Source organism: Diabrotica virgifera, chromosome 4 (genome assembly GCF_917563875.1).
Source record: "Diabrotica virgifera virgifera chromosome 4, PGI_DIABVI_V3a".
Classification (NCBI taxonomy): domain Eukaryota; kingdom Metazoa; phylum Arthropoda; class Insecta; order Coleoptera; family Chrysomelidae; genus Diabrotica; species Diabrotica virgifera.
Window position 1 is genome coordinate 102,963,232 of NC_065446.1, and position 21,891 is coordinate 102,985,122.

Consider the following 21,891-nt stretch of genomic DNA (forward strand, 5'->3'; position numbering starts at 1 on the left):
GCGCGGCCGTTTTTTTTTAATAAGGCTATTGCTTTTTTGGTCTGTTTCTCGTTTATATTGATTGGCTGTTCTGTGACCTCAATTATGCTTTTGATATTCTGGTCTTTTGTGTGTGTTTTCTGGTCATTTTTCTACCAATAGTGTTTTGTAATGCTTTCCCGTTTCATTGTTGTTATGGAGTTTATCACAGTTTCTTCTCTTTTATTGGTTCTTACATTCTTTATAAGTCTACAAGTTTCTCTTGGTTTTTCGCCCTCCAATGTACCTGTCCGGCTTCTGACATTTGTCTTCCCATTTTTATTTTTGGCGTTTATTACTTCGGTTTTGAATTTGGCACGTGCTTCCTGATATTCACTTTATTCTCTTTTCTCTGTCATTTAGCCATCAATGGTATACTTCTTGCTTATGTTCATTTCTTTTGCTGGATATTCCACCAGTAATTTCTAACTTCTCGCTTTTTCGTTGTGATACCTAAAGTTTCTTGTGCCGGTTTGTTCCATTCACAAAATTGTTCTGTAAAGATTTTCCGTTGCTTCTTGTTCATATCCTCTAGGGAAAGCTTGATCCATTCTTCTCTTGTACAAATATTGTGTGCTTTGATTTTCCAAGTTATTAATATTGTAGTTTGGTATATCTATATTTGTAAGAGCGCCTAACCTTTGGATCGAAAGTTCCCAATGGTAGTGAGTTCGAATCTCACCAGGGTCAGGAATTTTTTCATTTATTGTAAATTAATAAATGAAAATGGTTTCTGTCCTTGTGGGATCGGTACTCACCGGAGGGACTGCAGACGTTCGGATACAATTAGCGTCTCTTTGCAAAGACAATGACGTCGACTTTGCAAAGTAACAAGACACTTACTCAACACACACTACACATTACACCTGAGTTAGTGATAAGTTATACAATTACGTGGCTAAAGGTTCTAGTTAACCAAGGCCGGAATGAGAGAAAAAAAATCTATATTTGTTACCTCTTCGTTATGTTTTGTTCCATTTTGTTGATGTTTCTCATTTCTAAATTCAGGTAGGTATGTATATTTTCGTTTTAACTAGGTGATGATCGCTGCCCAGTGGCGGATCTAGACATTTGCCTTGGGAGGGGAAATTTGCCTTAGGGGGGAACTTCCAATGAAACACCTAGTGTAACCAGGGGGGTTTGGGGATTATAACCCCCCATTGGGATGCACTTTGAGCTCTATACGCATAACACCCCCCTTAATTCGGTACCCCCAGTAGTTGTAACCTCTCCCTTTAGGATCATCTTGGTTACGCCGTTGGAAACACCAACCAAAAGAAGACATAAAAAGGATAAACCCAAATTACATAAAAGACATAAATAATAACTTATATGCATTAAGTTCCCTTAACTTTCCTAACTAGTAATAGCATGTTTATTGGTTTGCATTTGTCTGTCTGTGGTTTAAGTTTCATGTCAGCTAATATATTTTTATGTTTCAACAATTTTTTTTCTTTAATTTTGGACCTTGTTGGGGGTGGGGTTAAATTTCCCCTTTTTCCGTACCCGTAAATCCGCCACTGTCGCTGCCCCATCATTCACTTTGAGCTGTGTTTTTGTTTAATGATCATATCGTCAGTTATTGATCTAAGATTTCTGGTGTATTGTGTCCTTGTATAGGTGTGAAGTGAATAAATGATAACAATAACTTAACGAGGCAACCCATTATCTGTATTCTAATGTTATACCACAAAAAATCCTAATCAGCCTCGGACCAAGACTGGAAACTCAAGACGACAGAAACTAAAAGGGCAATGACTTTTGGTAGGTGGAATGTAAGGGGTGTTAGAATTAAGATGGAAGAAATAATACGAGAAATTCACATAGAGAAGGAGATGATAGCATTAAGTAACAGAAACAAACATATACAATATGATATACAGTGGAACGTCGATAATCCGGACGTCAAAAATCCGGACCGTCAGTAATCCGGATTTGTATCTAGCAAAAATAAATTTGAACATAAATATGAATTAATAAATAAAATAAATTAAGAACTTCGCTGCGAAAAACGAACCTCTACCGCAGTTCAAAAGTATTTTACACATTTTTTTAAAAGCCCAAATACTGTCTGATGTTTTTACTGTACACATGGTGCTATTATAAATTAATTACAATACAGTGTTTAAACTTAAAAAAATGTTTTGATTAATTTCACCTCTAGACACTTTACTGTACAAGAGAAAACATAAAATTTTAAAACGTTTGTTGTACTTTAATGTGTATACTGGCCTTTTTTTGAGGTAATTTCGTTAATTCGGATAATTTGATAATCCAGAGGAGTCCGGTCCCAATTAATCCGGATTATTGACGTTCTACTGTAGTAAAAAAGGAAGAAAATGCGAATGGAGGAGTGTCAATACTAGCCAAAAAGAATAAAGCTATCCTCTCCTCTCCTCTCCTTCTCTTTGTGAATTTCTCGTATTATTTCTTCCATCTTACTTCTAACACCCCTTACATTCCACGTACCAAAAGTCATTGCCCTTTTAGTTTCTGTCGTCTTGAGTTTCCAGTCTTGGTCCGAGGCTGATTAGGATTTTTTGTGGTATAACATTAGAATACAGATAATGGGTTGCCTCGTTAAGTTATTGTTATCATTTATTCAAGTGAACTTTTTCTTATTTTAAGTAAATGCGCATCCAGTGCTATTTAGAATCTTTTTTGTTTTGTAGGTGGGAGTGCTAGCATACGAATTTCAACAAAAAGTATGTGCCCAGCAGCGAGAACTCGAAAACCTAGTCCAAAACGTAGAAACCGTTACCGCTGCCCGAGAACAAAAACAAAACGAACTAGAAAACAACAAGAAACAACTAAAGAACATCGAAAATACGCTATTTCAAACGGAAAGGAGCAACAGAGATCTGTTGAGGGAAATAGAAGCTATTTCGATGTTAAACAAACAATTGTCCGCTACCGAAAATAACATCGAGAATACCATAAGTATTAACAAAAGGAAAGCGGAGAAAACCAGGCTAGATAACAAGAAGCTAGCTAAAGAAAAGAAACAACAAGATTATATGATATACGCTTTAAGTGAGGAAGTTTGGAAACAAGAAAGTGAGTTAGAAACACTAAACATGCAAATTAGAATGAAGGAACAAGAAATAGAAGATCTGGAAGAAAAAGTGGCTATAGGTAAATAAATAACAATCAATTTAATTTAGTTTATTGGAAATGTATATTTTGTGTAATATTGTAAAAGATCCACCAAGAGATCAAAATGGAAGAATTTCTGTAGTCTACAGCTCATTAAAATACGTTTTTGAATGAAAGAGTTTGGAACATTAATGCCTGGTTACACCAACAAATCTTAAGCTCCAGCTTAGCCCAGCTCAGCTTATAGATAGAACCGCTTTAGGTAGATCTAAGCACGTCTGAACTGAGGCGCCATTGTCTATCTATCTAATTAGCCTTCTTCGGTTCATCTTTGGACATAGGCCTCCCCAATCCTTTTCCATTCTTCTCTTTCTGTCGCTACAGTCACCCACCTAGAGCCCACGTGCTTCTTGACATCATCTGCCCATCTCATTTGTGGCCTTCCTCTGCTTCGTTTATATTCCCACGGTTTCCAATTTATGAGAATTTTGTTCCATCGGTCTTCTTTTTGTCTAATTTGTGTCTTGCAAATCTCCATTTCAATTTTGCAACTTCTTGTCTAACATCCCTAACTTTTGTTTTCTCTCTTATCCAGTCGTTTCTCTTTTTATCCATTAGTCTTATGTGCAACATTTGTCTTTCCATTGCTCTTTGCGTTTTTATGATTTTGTCCATGTTTGCTTTTGTAAATGTCCACGTTTGGGAACCGTAAGTGAGAACAGGGAGTACTCATTGATTGTATACCTTGGTCTTAAGATGTTGTGGATATCGTTTGTTTTTAAAGATGTAGCTTAGTTTGCCAAATCCATTGTGACAAACTGAAAATTGATCTAAGACTTAATGGTGCAACGCGTATGTTTCGTAAGCTGAGCTTAAGGCACGTCTTAAGCTTAAGATCTGTTGGCGCAACCAGGCGAACATTGCAAAAGTTGTAGATCTTGTTGTAAATTTGCAACTTTCATCTATCTTTTTCATTATCATTTATTTATCTGCCGCATCAGATAGCAAATACGTCTTCTATATGTTGTCCGTCAAGCTTACTATCACGGTTTATTGCTTTTTATGAAACTTTTTCAGGTGTTGGAACTCGAAAAGAGTTTACACCAGAAAGAAGTCGCACGTGTTGCATTTTTAGACATAGAAGGTCCATTTGATAATACCTCCATCGAGTCGATACACACTGGTGAGGAAAAAAATCAACAATACAACATTCACGTAGATTATTCAGATACTTCAGAGCAGAATATTATTAGAGATATGTATGAAGGTGCCATAAACCGGAGGGCAGCTAAAAAGTGCCCTCAAGGGGGTATATTGTCACCAATATTATGCAATATAATCGTTGATGACTTAATTCATGGGCTTAGCAGCCAAGGAATCTGGGTCCAGGGTTTCGCAGATGACATTGTAATATTGACTAGAAGAAAATTCCCCAGTACTGATGCGGATCAGATACAATATGTCCTTCATTACATAGATAACTGGTGTCTAAAAAAGAACCTCTCTATAAACCCATGTCTAAATCAAATTAGTAGGTAGCTTTTACTAATAAGAGGAAGCTTACTGGACTAAATGAGCTGAAATTATTTGAGGAGGAACTAGAAAGAACCAATGACGTCAAGTATCTAGCGGTAACCTTGGATTCCAAACTCAATTGGAACACTCATATGAAGAGTACCTACAACCAACAGGGCTACGTGACCCTTCTGGAACTGCAGACGAGTTGTAGGTAAAACCTGGGGATTGAAACCAAAGGTAATCTGTTGGTTATACACATCAGTAATACAACCGACAGTTACTTATGATTCAGTACTTTGGTGGAAAAAGACGGCTTTGCAAACTTGTGCAATCTCACTCACCACTCTACAGAGACAAGCGCTTCTAAATATAACTGGAGGCTAGCACAGGTCTCCATCCTCTGGAATTATATATTACGACAGTAGCCTTTTTGGCCATCTTGACATTTAAGCAAACAATACTTTGAGGCCGAATTATGTATTAAATAGCCACTCAAATACCACTGGGGCTATTGGGACCGTGCAAGTTCGGCAAAGCGACCTCTATTTCTACGCTCTGTACTTTTATTCGCACTTTTAATTATATTGGCCAATTATATTAGTCCTGGTTGCTGGATAATTGTCAAGGCCATAGTCCAAAAAAATAATAAGAAGAAAAAATAAGATGCAGGTTATGCTATGCAAACGTAAACAATTGTATGTAGTAAATAAAATTAGTTATTAAAATGCAGTACTGCAAGCAAAATACAATTAATTAAATTTACCTTTATATAATAATTGCATATCATATCAATATTGTGGAGCAATATATAATTTTTCTGCTTCAATGACAGAAGGTATGAAATATACGTCAATTTGACAATTTCAATTGACAATATGAATTATTTAAGATAGTTGCAATATTTCTCCGCGACTCGCGCACGGTCGTTTCTCGTTTCCCTTCCAAGTACTTGCACACCGCGAATACTTGAGGACTCTATCTGTATGATGAACTCAGATATGATGACACCAGAACTAATGTTCACTGAGATCAAAACAATTATACCACATAGAGAACAAAAAGTCCCAAATAATAATGGAGACTTAATATGGTTCACTGATGGATCAATTATAATAAATCTTATAGCATAAGTCAATATGCAACTGTGTTACAGGCTGAAGTTTTTGTTTTGGTGGCCTGAATTTATGAAATTATGGATGGGAGCTCCAAAGCAAAGAGAATCAACCTTTATACAGATAGCCAAGCGGCTATTCCGGCAGTAAAGAACCCACTCACCAAATCAAAACTGGTGAGGAACTGCAAATATCTCCTAAACAACCTGGTAAAAGATAATAAACTGTCTTTAATAAGGGTGCCGGGTCATGAAGGTATTCATTGGAATGAATGAGCAGAGTTATTGACAAAACAAGGCTTGAGAGAAACCTTTGTAGTCTCAGAATCATTCTGTGGCATCACTAAAGATGCTACAAAAAATGAGGTTCAGAAGTGGCTGCTAAGGAATCATCAAAAGAAATAAAAAGCCACACAAGGGCCAATCCAAACTACGAAAATAATTAAGAATATTGATAAAAAAACTCTCGGACAATTTGATGAAAATCAATAAACGAGAGATCAAAACGGTCACCGAAATAGTGGCCGTTTTGGACAAGCAACAAACAACAAATACCTGGCGGTAGGAGTACCAGAAGAGAAAAACTCTCCTTTCTAAAGACCCTAAAAGTTAATAAAGACAATATTAATATTCTTCTTCTCTTCTTCATCTTCTTTTTGTATAGACATGACTCTATCTGTTTTCTCAATGTGCCTCTAGTAAGTTGTCGTTCCATCGTTTTCGTGGTCTTCCCACTGATCGTCTTCCTATTGGGGAACCGTCTCTCGCTGTCCTGACTACTATATGTGTTGTCATTCGGCTTATGTGGTCATTCCATTCTATTCTTCTGTTTCTTACCCCCAGTTATTAATAGGTTTGTTCCAACACGACCGAGAACCGTCACGAAACGGTAACACTCCTGCGCAGTAAACAAAATCCGTTCCAACAAGAATATGATCGTCATCGGATCGTCCTTCCCACTGTTCCAACAAGAATTGTAATCTTTCAGTGACGGTTTCGTGATGATCATTTCAGTAATCGGGCAAATGTGCTGGTTGGACTAACTTGCGCACTAGGATTTAATTCTTTAAATTTTTTGAGCCTTTGATCGACTAAAAGCACACAAGCTGTCACCAACAAAAATGACAAATATATGATAATGATAGATAAATCAGTTATCAATCAGATAACCGTTCCAACATCGGTTTCGAAATTACCGTCATGGGACGATAACTGGGCGATACAATTACGAACATGCGCACAACAAACGGTACAAGTAGTTTCGTGACGGTTTCTGGACCGTCCAAAAGTTTATGTTGGAACAAACCTAATGTTATCCACCTTGTATCTCCGTCGTATATCTGCACTTCTAGCTCTGTCCCATAGAGTCTTACCATCGATTTTTCGAAGGGTTTTCATCTACGCTGTTTCTAGCAATATTTTTGTCCTCTCTGCGTCGGGTCGTGTTTCTGCCGCGTATGTCATTATTGATCTGATGACTGTTTTGTAAATTCTGCCTTTAATTTCTGTTCCGATATTTTTATTTCTCCATATTGTGTCATTCAGGCAACCTGCGGCTCTGTTTGCTCTATTCAATTGATCTTCCACTTCTGTTTCGAGCCTTCCGTAGCCAGATAGTGTGATGCCTGGGTATTTAAACTCCATCACTTGTTCTATCTGACCTTCCAACTCCAATTTACATCTTATTGAATCTGCTGTTATAACCATGCATTTTGTCTTTTTGGGGAAAATTAACATGCTAAATTTTCTGGCGGTTATGTTAAATTGGTGCAGCATGCGTTGTAAATAATCTTCATTTTGAGAGATTAATATTGCATCGTCTGCATAGTTGTTTGTCTCCCATTTGGTAACCTTTTTTAGTTCTTACTTTCTTATTATTTCGTCCATGATCAGGTTGAACAATAAGGGACTCAAGGAATCCCCCTGTCTTATCCTATTGTCGGCTTCAATTGGGTCAGTTAGTTCATGTTCAACTTTTATTTTATTGTGTTGTTCTGGTAGATGTTTTCGATCGTTTTAATTATTCCTAGAGGTACCTCTCTCGAGTATAACAAATGGATAACGTCCTTTAATTTGACCCTGCCAAATGCTTTCTTCAGGTCCACGAAACATAAATATGCCGGTTTGTTGTATTCCAACGATTTCTCTTGAACTTGCCTCATTATAAATATAACGTCAGTGCACGACCTAAAACTTTGTTGTTCTTCTGCTAATGGTATAATTTCATTCAACTTGTTTGTTATCACTTTGGTTGTTAATTTTAATGTTGTGTTTAATAAGTTAATTCCTCTGTAATTCTCCGGGTCCGATTTGTCTCCTTTTTTGAAGAGAGGTATTAGGATGCCTGATATCCATTCTTATGGTATTCTGTTTTGTTCTATTATTTTTTGTATTAGTTTTAATAGTTGTTTAGTTAGATCTTGTCCTCCGTACTTTAGGAGTTCGTTCGATATTCTGTCCTCTCCTGGAGATTTTCTATTTTTTAATTTTCATAATGCTTTCTTTACCTCTCCCTCCTCGATCTTTATTTCTTCGTTTGTCGTAACTTCAGGTGTTGGTGGTTCATTATCGTCGCCTTTAGCAAATAGAGATCGGAAGTAGTCTGCCCAGACTACTATTAAAGTCCTAAAATTAAACTTCTTCTCAATTTTTTTTTCACTCTCAACCATTTTTTTGTTTCATTTCTGTCCAGTTTCGGTTACACATAGTCCATTAAAATGTTACATTTAGGTTGCATTTCTTAAAGGAGTCAATTTTATTTTTTTAATGTGTAAAGGGGTTCAGTAGAAGCTTAAGTTCAATTTTTGGGGTCGCCACCCTTGTCCCCCGGCCGCCATATTGGAAAAAGGGGTGCAAAGGGTTTTCGCGCTGTATCTTCTAAACTAGCAATCCTACAGAAAATTTAATTACACATAAAATGTAGCAAATTAAATTTTCTACAATTTTTTATTTATTACTTTTTATCGTCAAGTGACCAACAAAAAAGTTATAAATAAAAATATGAGAAAATTTTGTAAGGAGTTTCCTTTTGGAGGTTATGACTTTTTTTCCGTTCATTTCACAATAAAATAACATCATAGCGATTTTGTAGAGGATTTTTCAATGAACAATTTTCGCTATATAGTTGTTTAATTTTATTTATTATCTAAGTTTTACAGCGCTCCAATCTTGACCGGATTCTCGAATTCTCATAGGAATACAATAAAAAAAAATACTTTTCTATCTATATTATATTAGTCGAGTGGCACAACCTTTATGCCGACCACGAAAATCAAATTTAAGGTGAATGACCAATTTTGGTCTATTTTTATGTTTTCGAGGTCGCTGAATCCGAATATGAAGTTTATTTTTATCTAGATTTGGTGGAACTTGTTCAAAAATCAAATTTTATACAAAAATTCCGAAAATCAATTTTGATGATTTTTCAAATTTATCTCGCTGTATCGTTGGTCGCTGTAAATATTTCCTTTTGAAAATTTTACTGTTTAATCTCTGCAGTATGTAGATAACAATGGGATTTGCCCTAAATATTTAAACAGATTAAAAAAGGAGTTGTTAGTTTTAAAACATTTTGTCATCATATTTCGTTAGTTTCATGTTTACTTAAAAAAGTTGAGTGACAAACTTTTTAGTTTATAATTTTAACCAACACAACAATAAAATATAATTCATGAAGAAGTTTTTTGGAAAATTTTAAGTCAAAATATACAATAGGAAAAAAGTTATGTTACTTCATAAACAAGCGGCACATCCCAATAAACGCTTATATCTCGAGATCCTTCCCACGGTGTGGTGAATGGCTAATTTTGATTATACTTTATGATTTTGATAAAAAAAATTCGTTTTTTGCTCTTCTTAAGAATTTTTCAATATGCGGTTGCGTCATTCTTCTTCTGAACCGGCGAATTTGTCCTCAAACAATTTCTTGGGCCGTTTCTATATATGCTTCGGGTTATAAGCTTTATAGTGGGGAGAAAGGTCAAAAACAGATTAATAATAGCATAGGAATGTTAAAATCATAATAAATTGTATGAATAAAAAATATATATAGATAGAAAAGTAAGCCTAACTTTTGTTTTTATTACATCCCTATGAGCATTCGAGAATCTGGTCAAGTTTGGAGCGCTGTAACACCTATATAAATAAATAGAATTAAAAAAAGTTATAGTGGAAATTGTTCGCTGAAATACCCTCTACAAAATTGCTATAAAGTTATTTTATTTTAAAATGAACTGAAAAAAAGTTATAAGCTCCAAAAGGAATCATGTTAAAATTTTTTTACATATTTTTGTTTATCTTTTTTGTTGGTCACTTGACGATAAAAATTAATAGAAATAAAAATGTGGAAAATTTAATTTCCTACATTTTATGTTGAATTAGATTTTTCGTAGGGTTGGTAGTTTACGAGATATAGCGCGAAACCCCTTTGCACACCATTTCCAAGATGGCGGCCGGGGGACAAGGGTGGCGACCCCAAAAACTTGAACTTAAGCTTCTACTGATTCCCCCTACATATTAAAGAAATAAAATTGACTCCTCTAACAAATGCAAGGTACGGCTTAAAAAATGTAACATTTGAATGGAGTAACAAGCTTACAATTCTATTGATTCAGATATTTTTAACATCTTCAGCTTGTGGTTCGATTGTGTTCAGATTGTGTACCAACATACCCACTTATAAAATTAATGTTGTTTACAGGCAATACCGGCATATCCGCTCTTCAAACCGAATACAGAAGCCTCATGCACTCATGGGATTCTGTGGTAATAGCCATAGGAGCTAGAGACAAAGGCTTGGAATGTCTTCAACAAGAAGTCAGCAAGCTAGACGAAAAATACAAAGCGACTCTAACAGAAATCGAACAAGTCCGAAAATTGACCAAGAAAGAACTACTCGAGAATGAAGTGTTGACTTACAGGAAGAAAACTATTCAAACGGAGATAAAAGCTTGTAGTGTCGATGTAAATGGTCAGCTAGAGAAGAAAACTGAATTGGAGAATAGAATTTTTGAGCTGCACTCTATTTTAGAGCAAACAGATCAGGATATAAAAATTATTCAAGGTAAGTTATAAAAAATGTATTTCTACTATCATTCTGGTGTACAATAAACATTTTCAAGGCGAAACCTAAAAAATTTAAATAAAAATAAACCTCTAAAATATTTCTAAGTCGGAAATAAATTCTGACTTTCACCTGTACCCTATCCTTCTATTATTTGCAAGGAAAAAGGGCGATAAGTGAATAGACATGGGGAATCTACGATATGTATTTCAAAACACGTCATTTTATCTAGGTAAAGATCAAATGAATCAAAACGAAATATTGGACGCTTGTTATTTGAGCAATTTTTTTGAGATCAAAAGAATTTTTGTTTGTAGTAGTGATGTTTGGTGACAGTAAACAGTCAATAAAATAGTACGAGGTTAATCAAAAGTCAAGATTAATTTAGTAGTGTAGTCACTGAAGGTGGATATGAGCTATCACCTCCGATTTAGTTGAACTTCCATCGATTTGTATTAAATTTGGTGAGTGGTTAGAGGATAGCTCAAGGAATAAAGGTGACACTACCAACTTGCGCTTTTACCCTGGGGGTGGATGCCACCCCTTCTCGGTGGTGAAAATTATTATTTTTTAAATAACCCCATAATTCGATAGAGGGACAAATTCCAAGCAAAATTTGTTATATAAAGTTTTTCAAAACTAAATAAATCAAAAAATATCAAAAATTATAAATAAAAAAACAAAAATAAATCAAAACTTTTTGAGTTATTAAAGTACCAAAATTTTAATTTTTCGTGAGAAAAAAGCATGTTTTTAACCGATTTTTCATAAATTACTCATAAGTGTTTACAAAAAAGTTATTATTACCAAAATTAAAGCTAATAAAAAATGAAATAAACCTCGTACTAAAAACCTTTTAGTGTTAACTAAAAGTGAGTTCCTAAGTAATTGATGTATATTTTTTTCGGCGAGTACCCAAATCTAAGTATTCAAGCTTAAATAACGGGAAAATGATGCATTTTATAAAATAAACTTATTAAACATTAGTCAAAGTACTTAGAAATATCTATGTAATGAGCTCCAAATAAGTTGATAGCATTAAAATTTGTCCCCAAAAATTTTTCAAAATTGATCTTTTAAAAATTTTTCCAAAAAATGTTATTGTTTTTTTTAATAACTCCATTAATTTTTACGATATCAGGTTCACCTAAAAACCTTTGAAAGTTGGTTCCAAGGGCTATTAAACCATGTCGAATTTAATCTTTAAACCCCTTACTTTTTTAAAAATAAAAGATTAAATGGCCCCGGTTACATACATGGCTCTCGCAGCAAAATTTAAGTTTTAAACGTTTCTATCTCGGTTATTTTTTACCCTACAGAAATAGTAAAAAGGTAAAATATTTGACACAGAAAAAATTAAAATTTGGTTACATATCATTTTTCACGTATATTGAGTATTTTTGGAGTTATTATCAAAAGAAAATGAAAATTACGATAATTTTAAAAATTTTGAATTATTTAAATTATATCTTTTTCTCAAAAACATGCATTCTAAACCGGTCAAAATTGTTGAAATCATTACTTATTCTAATATAAAGAAATTCTTGTAAGGATTACTATAAATTTTTAAATTTTTGTGGAAATGGCGTATGTTTTATTTTTCAATTTTTCCTAAAAAATTCGAAAGGGTTCTCTTATTTTCATCATAACTTGCTTAATTTTGATGCTCTATTATCTTCTTCTGGAGCTCATTTGATAGGTATTCAAAAGTACTTTAACAAGTGTTAAGTAGGTGTATTTAAGTTATTTAAGCTTGAAAACTTAGATTTGAGTACTGGTCGAAAAAAATATACATTCAATTACCCCATAACTTACTTTGAATTAACATAAGTTTTGTTCTTTAAGTAAGGAGTGTATTTAATTTTTTATTATCTTCAATTTTGGTCATAATAACTTTTTTGTAAAAGCTTATAGTTTTTGAGTTATACGTGAAAAAGAGCTTTAAAACATGCATTTTTTTATATAAAAAAAATTTCTTGATCTTTAATAACTCAAAACGTATTGATTTATATTAATAACTTTATATAACAAATGTTGCTTAGAATTTGTCCCTCTATCGATTTGAGGTATAAAATAATTTTTACCCACGAGAAGGGGTGGCATCCACCCTCGGGGTAAAAGCGCAAGTTGGCATCATGTCACCTTTGTTCCTTGAGGTATCCTCTAACTACTCACCATTTTTCATGAAAATCGATGAAGGTTCAACGAAATCGCAGGTGAAAACCTTCAGTGACTGCACTATGGTGCACAATGGGTCATATTTAATTGCAGTAGGTGCCCACAAGGCGATGAAAGTTTTTTAATTTTTTGTTCATCTATGTATCTTGCTACAAAAGATTTTATAACTATACTAAATGCTTCAAAAATGGTGACATGTACAGGAGGAACACCTGTTCTTATGAGATCTTAGCAGATCTTAAGAGGCTACATCAGCGTGTTATCAATATATTTTTTAGAAAGTTCTGCGAACTTTCAACAGTTTGGCAACAATGCGCGGGCAGTACGACAGTGACACTATACTATTAAAAACGAAGCCGCAATATTGTGATAACAATAATTATTATATTTATAGGCGCGCTAAATGTTGTCAAGTCAGTCAAGTTCGATTTCTCGTTATAGATAATAGATTTGTAGTAATTCCAATGTGATAAAAAATCTAGGCATGGGATAAAAAAGTCTATTTGAAGAAAGTGCCTTTTTTTTGTTCTTCTTAATGGTGGTACAGACTCGTTGGTCTAATATTATATTTAATTATAGAGTAATTTCCACACACTAACATATTTCTCAAATTGGGCTGTGTACCGCCATTCTTTATTATATTTCGAATACGTGTGCCAAATATCTCGAAAAAATATTCAAAATTAAAGCTGCAATCTTGGAACGCGTTTTCCGCGCGCTTATGTTGCCTCGTAAGTATGGCTAACGATTTTAATTCAATCAATTTGTACTCTACGAGCTCCCTAGTGGGAAAGTTTTGGGGTAGTTCTGATTTCTTTCATTATATATGTATTTTGGGCTGCTGAATCAGAGTATGAGGTTTGCGGACAAAATTTCTTGACGAAACATTGAAAAAATCGCAAAAAAGCGAGAAATTTCTGCTTTTTCCGCTTTTTTGCTAAAATCTGGAAAACTATTAACTTTTAGTAAACGGTCTGTTAACAGAAATTAAAGTACTTACAATTCTCTACAAATATCACTATTTACTTTTTTTTCAGACGAACCGTTCGGTCTAAAGTGCAAGTTGAAAATTGCCAATTTTTAACGGTCTCAGCAAAACCCACTTTTTACATTCCAAAACTTTATTTTTTATTAGAATGCTGTCATTTGATAAATTTCTCCTAGTTTTCTGTACAAATAATAAATGTTGATTCATAATATGAATATGGTGTATGTCTTGTGACAGCTTCATCAATCCATTCCATCCTAAGAGGCCGGGAATGTCTCTGCTTTTCCCTTAGAGCCACAGAAGATCAGGCACAGATGGAGTCACAGTTTCAGTTGGTGTGAACATTCCCTTCGGATATGTTATCTTGATTTCTGATAAACCTTGAGGTTTTGTCCTTTCAAAATGTATTAGTTGAACAGCTCCCTGACTTCCATAAACCCCAGGCGCGGGTTTAGTTTTTAACCGAGGAATGGACTGGTTAGGAGCTACTGCGTGTTTTGGTGCAATACAAGAAATGCCACCCATGACGTGAAAAATGTCGATTGTATGTACGTTAAAATCAGCGTTATCGTACACCTGTTGTTTAATAAAGCACGGCTGGTCAATTTTCTGCGGATCGCTTGCGATTGCTGACACTTCCAGACAAGCAACGCGCTTGCTCAAAGTCTTGTAGCGGCAGTAAGGCCCAGATAATTCGTATCACCATTCCTTGCAGGGTTGGCCGTTTTCTCTACAAAAAGCACGGCTCAAGAAAATAGGTTGATGTAGTTTCCTCTTTGGGGTTTTGTTCATCCTATACAGAAGCTGTTCGCCTGGAAGTGTCAGCATTCGCAGGCGATCCGCGGAAAATTGACCTGCCGTGCTTTAAACAGCAGGTGTACGATAACGCTGATTTGAACATACATAAAATCGACGGATACCACACTTTTCACGTCATAGGTGGCATTTCTTGTATTGCACCAAAACATGCAGTAGCTCCTAACCAATCCATTCCTCGGTTAAAAACGAAACCTGCGCCTGAGGTTTATGGAAGTCAGGGAGCTGTTCAACTAATTCATTTTAAAAGGATAAAACCTCAAGGTTTATCAGAAATCAAGATAACAGATCCGAAGGAAATGTTCACACCAACTGAAACTGTGACCCCATCTGTGCCTGATCTTCTGTGGCTCTAAGGGAAAAGCAGAGACATTCCCGGCCTCTTAGAATGGAATGGATTCATGGAAGCTGTCACAACAGACATACCAAATCAACTAACATTTATTATTTGTGCAGAAAACTAGAAGAAATTTATCAAGATGACAGCATTCTAAAAAAAATAAAGTTTTGGAATGTAAAAAGTGGGTTTTGCCGAGACCGTTAAAAATTAGCAATTTTCAACTTGCATTTTAGACCAAACGGTTCGTTTGAAAATAAAAGTAAATACTGATACTTGTAGAGAATTTTAAGTACTTTAATTTTTGTTAACAGATCATTTACTGAAAGTTAATAGTTTTCGAGATTTAAGCAAAAAAGCGAGAAAAAGCAGAACTTTTACGCTTTTTTCGCTATTTTTTCAATGTTCCGTCACGAAATTTTGTCCGCAAACCTCATATTTGGATTCAGCAGCCCAAAATACATATATAATGGAAGAAATCAGAACTACCCCAAAACTTTCCTGGTCAAAACACAATTTTATTGCAATTTATGTTTTAGATGAAATTATACAAAAACAACAAGCTCTCGACAGAGTCATCAAAGATTTTGATTACGTGTATCTCAAAAAATCAAATCTAGAAGAAGAGATACTTAAATATATACAAGGGGAACTAACAAACAATAAGTTAGCCAAAAGAACAAGAATTGCATCAGAAGAGATCCGGGAAAAAAGAAGGCGGGTAAGTGTACTAAAAACAAAATATTATTTTTAATTGAAAAAGACTGGTATGTTTTTGTATACACTTATGACGAATGAATGAAAGAAAAGATTTTTGGAAAATCTTTAATTCTTGAGGTACTTGAGTTACAAAACCATCTTCAGAGCTATGGTCAAAAACAATAAACTACCACTACCTACTAAAGAAGCTCCAGGTAAAATTCCCTCATCTTCCTCTAGTCTCAGAATCCGCATGGCTTGCATTTTTAGATGCCTTGGGTGGTGTTACCAGAGAAGGTTTTCCATCGTTTTTAATCTGGTAGGATATAAAATGGTATTTTAAATATCCTTTTGTGTGATATTAGATTAAAAACTTCAACTTTTTTCTAGCAGATATCGTTAGGACATTCATGCCATTTCGTATCACAAATATGTATCTCCTGATGAGGGGCTAAGAAGCCCAGAAACCGGTAGAGTTACTTGCTATACTCTCTGATTGAACTAGAAATATAATGCGAATGCGGTTTCGGGTTGCAACGAAATTGAAAATGTTTATTTATTTTTAATGAAAATTTTAATTTAATTTGAAAAAGACTTTAACGTGTTTTTCTGAAGCCCTAATGTGCTGTTTCTAGATGTTTTTTCAAGTTTTTCCAAATTAAATTAAAATTTTCAATCATCCTCCAAGTTCTCTCAACTTTGGAAGAAGAATTCTTTAAGGGGAAACAGTAGCGATCAACAGGTAGCAAAATCGCGTTCCCAGATTGCGGCTGTAATTTTGAATATATTTTCGAGATATTTGGCACACGTATTCGTAATACAGGGTGTAACAAAAATACAGGTCATAAATTAAATCACATATTCCGGGACCAAAAACAGATCGAATGAACCTAACTTACCTTAGTACTAATATGCACATAAAAAAAGTTACAGCCCTTTGAAGTTACAAAATGAAAATCGATTTTTTCGAATATATCGAAAACTACTAGAGATTTTTTAACGAAAATGGACATGTGGCATTCTTATGGCAGGAACATCTTAAAGAAAAATTATAGTGAAATTTGTCCACCCCATAAAAATTTTATGGGGGTTTTGTTCCCTTAAACCCCCCCAAACTTTTGTGTACAATCCAATTAAATTATTATTGTGGTACGATTAGTTAAATTCAATATTTTTAAAACTTTTTTGGCTCTTAGTCATTTTTCGATCAGGCAGTTTTTATCGAGTTGCGGCTTCTCTTTTAATATGTTTACATAAAAATTTTATGGGGGTTTTGTTCCTTTAAACCCCCCAAATGTTTGTGTACGTTCCAATTAAACTATTACTGCGATACCATTAGTTTTACACAGTGTTTTTAAAACTTTTTTGCCTCTTTGTATTTTTACGATAAGGCACCTTTTATCGAGATGTGGCTTCTTTTTTAATATGGTTCAAAATATACCTAAAAATGTAAATCATAAATAAATTTTTATATTATTACTAAGTCTCCATATTCGTACTTAACCATTATACAAATATGTGGTGGATTTGACAAATATTCAAAATATCTCGATAAAAACTCGACTTTTAGAAAAAGTACTAAGAGGCAAAAAAGTTTTTAAAACATTGTGTTTAACTAATGGTACTACAATAATAATTAAATTGGAACGTACACAAAAGTTTGGGGGGGGGGGGGTTTAAAGAACAAAACCCCCATAAAACTTTTATGGGGTGTCTAAAATTCACTATAATTTTTTCTTAAGATACTACTGCCATAAGAATGCCACATGTCCATTTTCAATAAAATATCTCAAATAGTTTTCGATATATTTGAAAAAATCGATTTTTATTTTGTAACTTCAAAGGGCTGTAACTTTTTTTATGTGCACATGTGTACTAAGGTAAGTTATGTTTAATCGAACTATTTTTGGTACCAGAATATGTGATTAAATTTATGACCTCTATTTTTGTTACACCCTGTATAATAAAGAATGGCGGTACAGAGCCCAATTTGAAAAATATATTAATATGTGGAAATTACTCTGTAATTAAATACAATATTAAAAAAACGAGCCTGTACCGCCATTAAGAAGAACAAAAAAATACACTTTCTTCAAATAAACTTTTTTATCCGATGCCTAGATTTTGTGTCAGTTTGGAACTACTAAAATTTTTTATTTCATTAGTAGTTCCAAAATGACACAAAATCTAGGCATCGGATAAAAAAGTTTATTTGAAGAAAGTGTATTTTTTTGTTCTTTGTAATGGCGGTACAGGCTCGTTTTTTTAATGTATGTATGTATCGGTTTTTAGAACGTCTTTCGACGTTGTTCCATGCCTAACTTCCACGTCCTTCTATCATCCCATTGGCCATCTCGAAGATCCCTTGCACTCATTGCTTTGGTTACCCCTTCTTTCCATGTCTTTTTGGGTCTTCCTCGTTTTTTGCGGTTTGGTGGTACCCACTGCATGATCTTTTTGGGCAGTCTTGTGTCTTCCATTGTTTGAACATGACCATACCAAATCAACTGTTTCCTCTCAATGTCTGTTGTTAAGTAACCATCTATTCCAATTCGTCGTCTTACTTCCTCATTTCGAACTCTTTCCCTACGGGATATACCTGACTATCTTCTAAACACATCCATTTCTACAGCTTCTAACTTTTTCCTGTTGTTCTCGGTTATTCTCCAAGTTTCTGCTCCGTAAAGTAGGCTGGTTTTAATAAGCGTTTCATAGATATTGTATTTTCGCTGTATTCCTATTTCGGAGCTCCAAAGTATTCCATTTAGGCAGCCAATTGTTCTTCTAGCTTGTGTTACCCTTTTCTTTATTTCCTCATCGTCTTTTCCCGTTCTATCGTTTTTTTAATATTGTATTTAATTACAGAGTAATTTCCACATATTAATATATTTTTCAAATTGGGCTCTGTACCGCCATTCTTTATTATATTACGAATACGTGTGCCAAATATCTCAAAAAAATATTCAAAATTACAGCCGTAATCTTGGAACGCGTTTTCGCTACCTGTTGATCGCTACTGTTTCCTCTTAAGGAATTTTGTGAATACATTTTTGCAATAAAAATGGGATCCTCTTGACTAGTGGTACTTTACAGTTTTTGTCCAAAACTATGAAGAAGGCTTTGTAAGCCGAAAGCGCTCAGCTAGGAAGTAAATATGTTTTTCTACGACCGTTTAATAACATGCTCATTATTACCCATTACTAATAGATAATAACACCCATTACTTTACCCGTGAATAATAGTTCAATACTCACGGGTCATTACTCACGAGCTGAAGTTAGATTCAAGTGGTGAATGCTACTTTTATATTAGTCGTATATAAACTGCAAATAAAATTACTTAAAGTTGTTTATTTAATACAATAATTATTCTACTTTATAAATTACAATAGACACAAGAAATGCTCTAATGTCACTGTCACTTAAAATGATGAACCTCAAAATTGATAGTAAACAAGGTATAAACGTAAAAAATATATTGGCCCATTACAGTTAAAATCCTTTAAAGTTTTTTTAATTTTTAATAATAAAGTTTTTTTCTTAAAGTTCGCATCACCCTGTGGAATATTCTAGCGTTTGTAAAATACTGAAATTAAAATCCAACCATAGCCTCATGTTTTGTCAACATTTTGTTTTTTAATTCATTCGCTTATATTGGATAATAAAAAAGTTAGGTACTTTAACAACTAGCCTTGTTTTTCATCAATACACGGTATTTTTAAATAAGTGTGGCAAATTTTAAGGGGTAGTTCTGCATGAAAAAATAATGACCGTTTGCTTTATATACGTATGTCCGTAAATTATTCGTTTCCTAGATAGGAGATGTTGAAATTTTTCTTACAAACTTAAGATTTATTTATTGCTCTTAAACTGGTTGAGATATGCAAATGAAATTTGGTGGATTTAAGAGGTATTTATTGCGCATTTTTGATATACAATTAACAATTTAATATTCGCCACTGGCGCGCATGATGATTATTACATTTTTAATTGTATGTCAAAAAATGTGCTATAACTACGTCTTAAAACCCACCAAATTTTATTTGCATATCTCAACTGGTTTTAAAGCAATAAATATATCGTCAGTTTGTAAGAAAAATTTCAACACTCTCTATATCGGAAACGAGGCATTTGCGGACATAAGTTTATAAAGCAAACTGTCATTATTTTTTCATGTAGAATTACCCCTTAAAGTTTGCCATAATTATTTAAAAACACCCTGTATTGGTGAAAAACATGGCTAGTTGTTAAAGTTCCTAACTTTTTTATTATCCAACTTAAGCGAATGAATCAAAAAACAAAATGTTGAGAAAACATGAGGCTATAGTTGGGTTTTGATTTCAGGGTGATGCGAATTTTGAGAAAAAAATACAGTTTGATTCGTACACCCGGTATACAATGAAAATTTACCTGTTCAGCAACAATATTATTACAGCGATATTGTTAAATAATAAGGCTATAACATATTTATGTTAAAAAAATCACTTAAATCAGACAACAGGTTTAGGAAATTCGAAACATAAAAAATGACCCATTTTTAAGGTGGGCGGCTAATTTTGGCCCAAAGTGTATTTTATGTTCTAAAATTTTGGAAGGAGCTAAGTTGTGAAAAAACTTCTCCAGATACAATGAACTAATCCGAAAGCAATAATGAACGTTCTTTAGTTCTGATTTTATACATTTCTTTAATATTGTTTTTGCAGATGGAGCTTTTACGTAATGAAACTACAAACCGTAGAAGTTTTCTCAAAGCCCAAATCACCTTCCAGTCTTACAAAAACGAAGAGATGATGCAAATTAAAAATGATTTACAAGAACAATTTGAAATGTTGGAAAAGGAGCAGAAGATTTTACGCACGGAGCAGGAAAAATATGAAGTTCGCTATAGAAAAAAAGAAAAGTAAGTGTCTTAAATTAATAAGCAATGCAAGTATTAATGCGATTATCAACTATCGTGGTATCTGTCCATTGACATATTAAGCCGAGACTCGGCATACTCACCAAAACAGCGTAACGCGGAAACAGCATGGAAACAGTCGATCGGTGGTCTATCTATATCTTTTAACCAAACGATCCCGCGCATGTGACTGACAAAGATGGCTAGACCACTCAACTCAATCCAATGTCGGCGTTACACCTCGATGCATTGAGTGGCATAGCCCTAGCCAAGTCTATCCTCTTTACATATCTCTGTATCTGCCTGATGTTTACGGTAAAAATTATGTCAACTGTCAACAGTTAACTGTCATATCACGTGTTGTGTACCACCAGTTAGTTGTCATATCATGTGCTGTCTATCTAATCCCGAACAGCAAACATGTGATGTTCCTTGGTGGAAGATTGGTTCACCATCCGCTCGAATGATCAACAAAAATGGTAGATTTGTTCAACAAAAATATAGAAAGATGAAAATAAATTAGGATGGCAATCTTGCTACCATTTAAAGCAGGGGTGGGCAAACTTTTCTTGGTAAGGACCACAAAAAGTTTTCGGTCTATTACCGAGGGCCGCAATATAGGGCTTTTCATTCACAGTCATTTGTTTCGAGGTTCTGTCATATGCCATATAATCCGTGTATATTAATATTATACACAGATTATACCACATATGACGGAAGCTCGAAACAAATGACAATCGATGAAAAGCCCTATTTGTTGCGTTAACACGTTCAATCATTTCTAGTCGAATTTCGACTGCTGCAAAGTTAATTTAAACTGAAAAAGTTCTAAACGATTTTAATCTTTAAAATCTTTCTTTGAAACGATTTTCAAAGTCGTCTTTTTTCTTCTTTTTGTGTAGACATGGACCTGTCTGTTTTTTAATGTGCCTCCAGTAAGTTGGTCATTCCATCGTTTTCGTGCTCTTCCCACTGATCGTTTTCCTATTGGGGAACCGTCTCTCGCCGTCCTTACTACTCTATTTATTGTCATTTGACTTATGTGGTCGTCCATTCTACTCTTCGGTTTTTTTTACCCAGTTTAGTAATAATTAACAAGTAATTATTCTTTAATGAAAAATATTTTCTATTTTTTTTCGCGGGTTCAAAAAATCACTAAAGGGCACTTTGTC

At 34.2% G+C, this 21,891-nt stretch overlaps 2 protein-coding genes across 4 annotated transcripts in view; one reads left to right on the forward strand and one right to left on the reverse strand.

The window, feature by feature from the left end:
• The window catches only part of LOC114326705 (putative leucine-rich repeat-containing protein DDB_G0290503), a 314,365-nt gene that overhangs the window by 31,751 nt on the left and 260,723 nt on the right, over positions 1 to 21,891 (reverse strand). The gene's annotated exons all lie outside the window — the stretch shown is intronic.
• The window catches only part of LOC114326706 (coiled-coil domain-containing protein 40), a 51,588-nt gene that overhangs the window by 1,753 nt on the left and 27,944 nt on the right, over positions 1 to 21,891 (forward strand). Inside the window, exons 2-5 of the mRNA XM_050648295.1 lie at positions 2,691 to 3,153; positions 10,443 to 10,805; positions 15,664 to 15,845; positions 20,526 to 20,722. Coding sequence (XP_050504252.1) covers positions 2,691 to 3,153; positions 10,443 to 10,805; positions 15,664 to 15,845; positions 20,526 to 20,722 — 1,205 coding nt within the window. The remainder of the gene's footprint in view (positions 1 to 2,690; positions 3,154 to 10,442; positions 10,806 to 15,663; positions 15,846 to 20,525; positions 20,723 to 21,891) is intronic.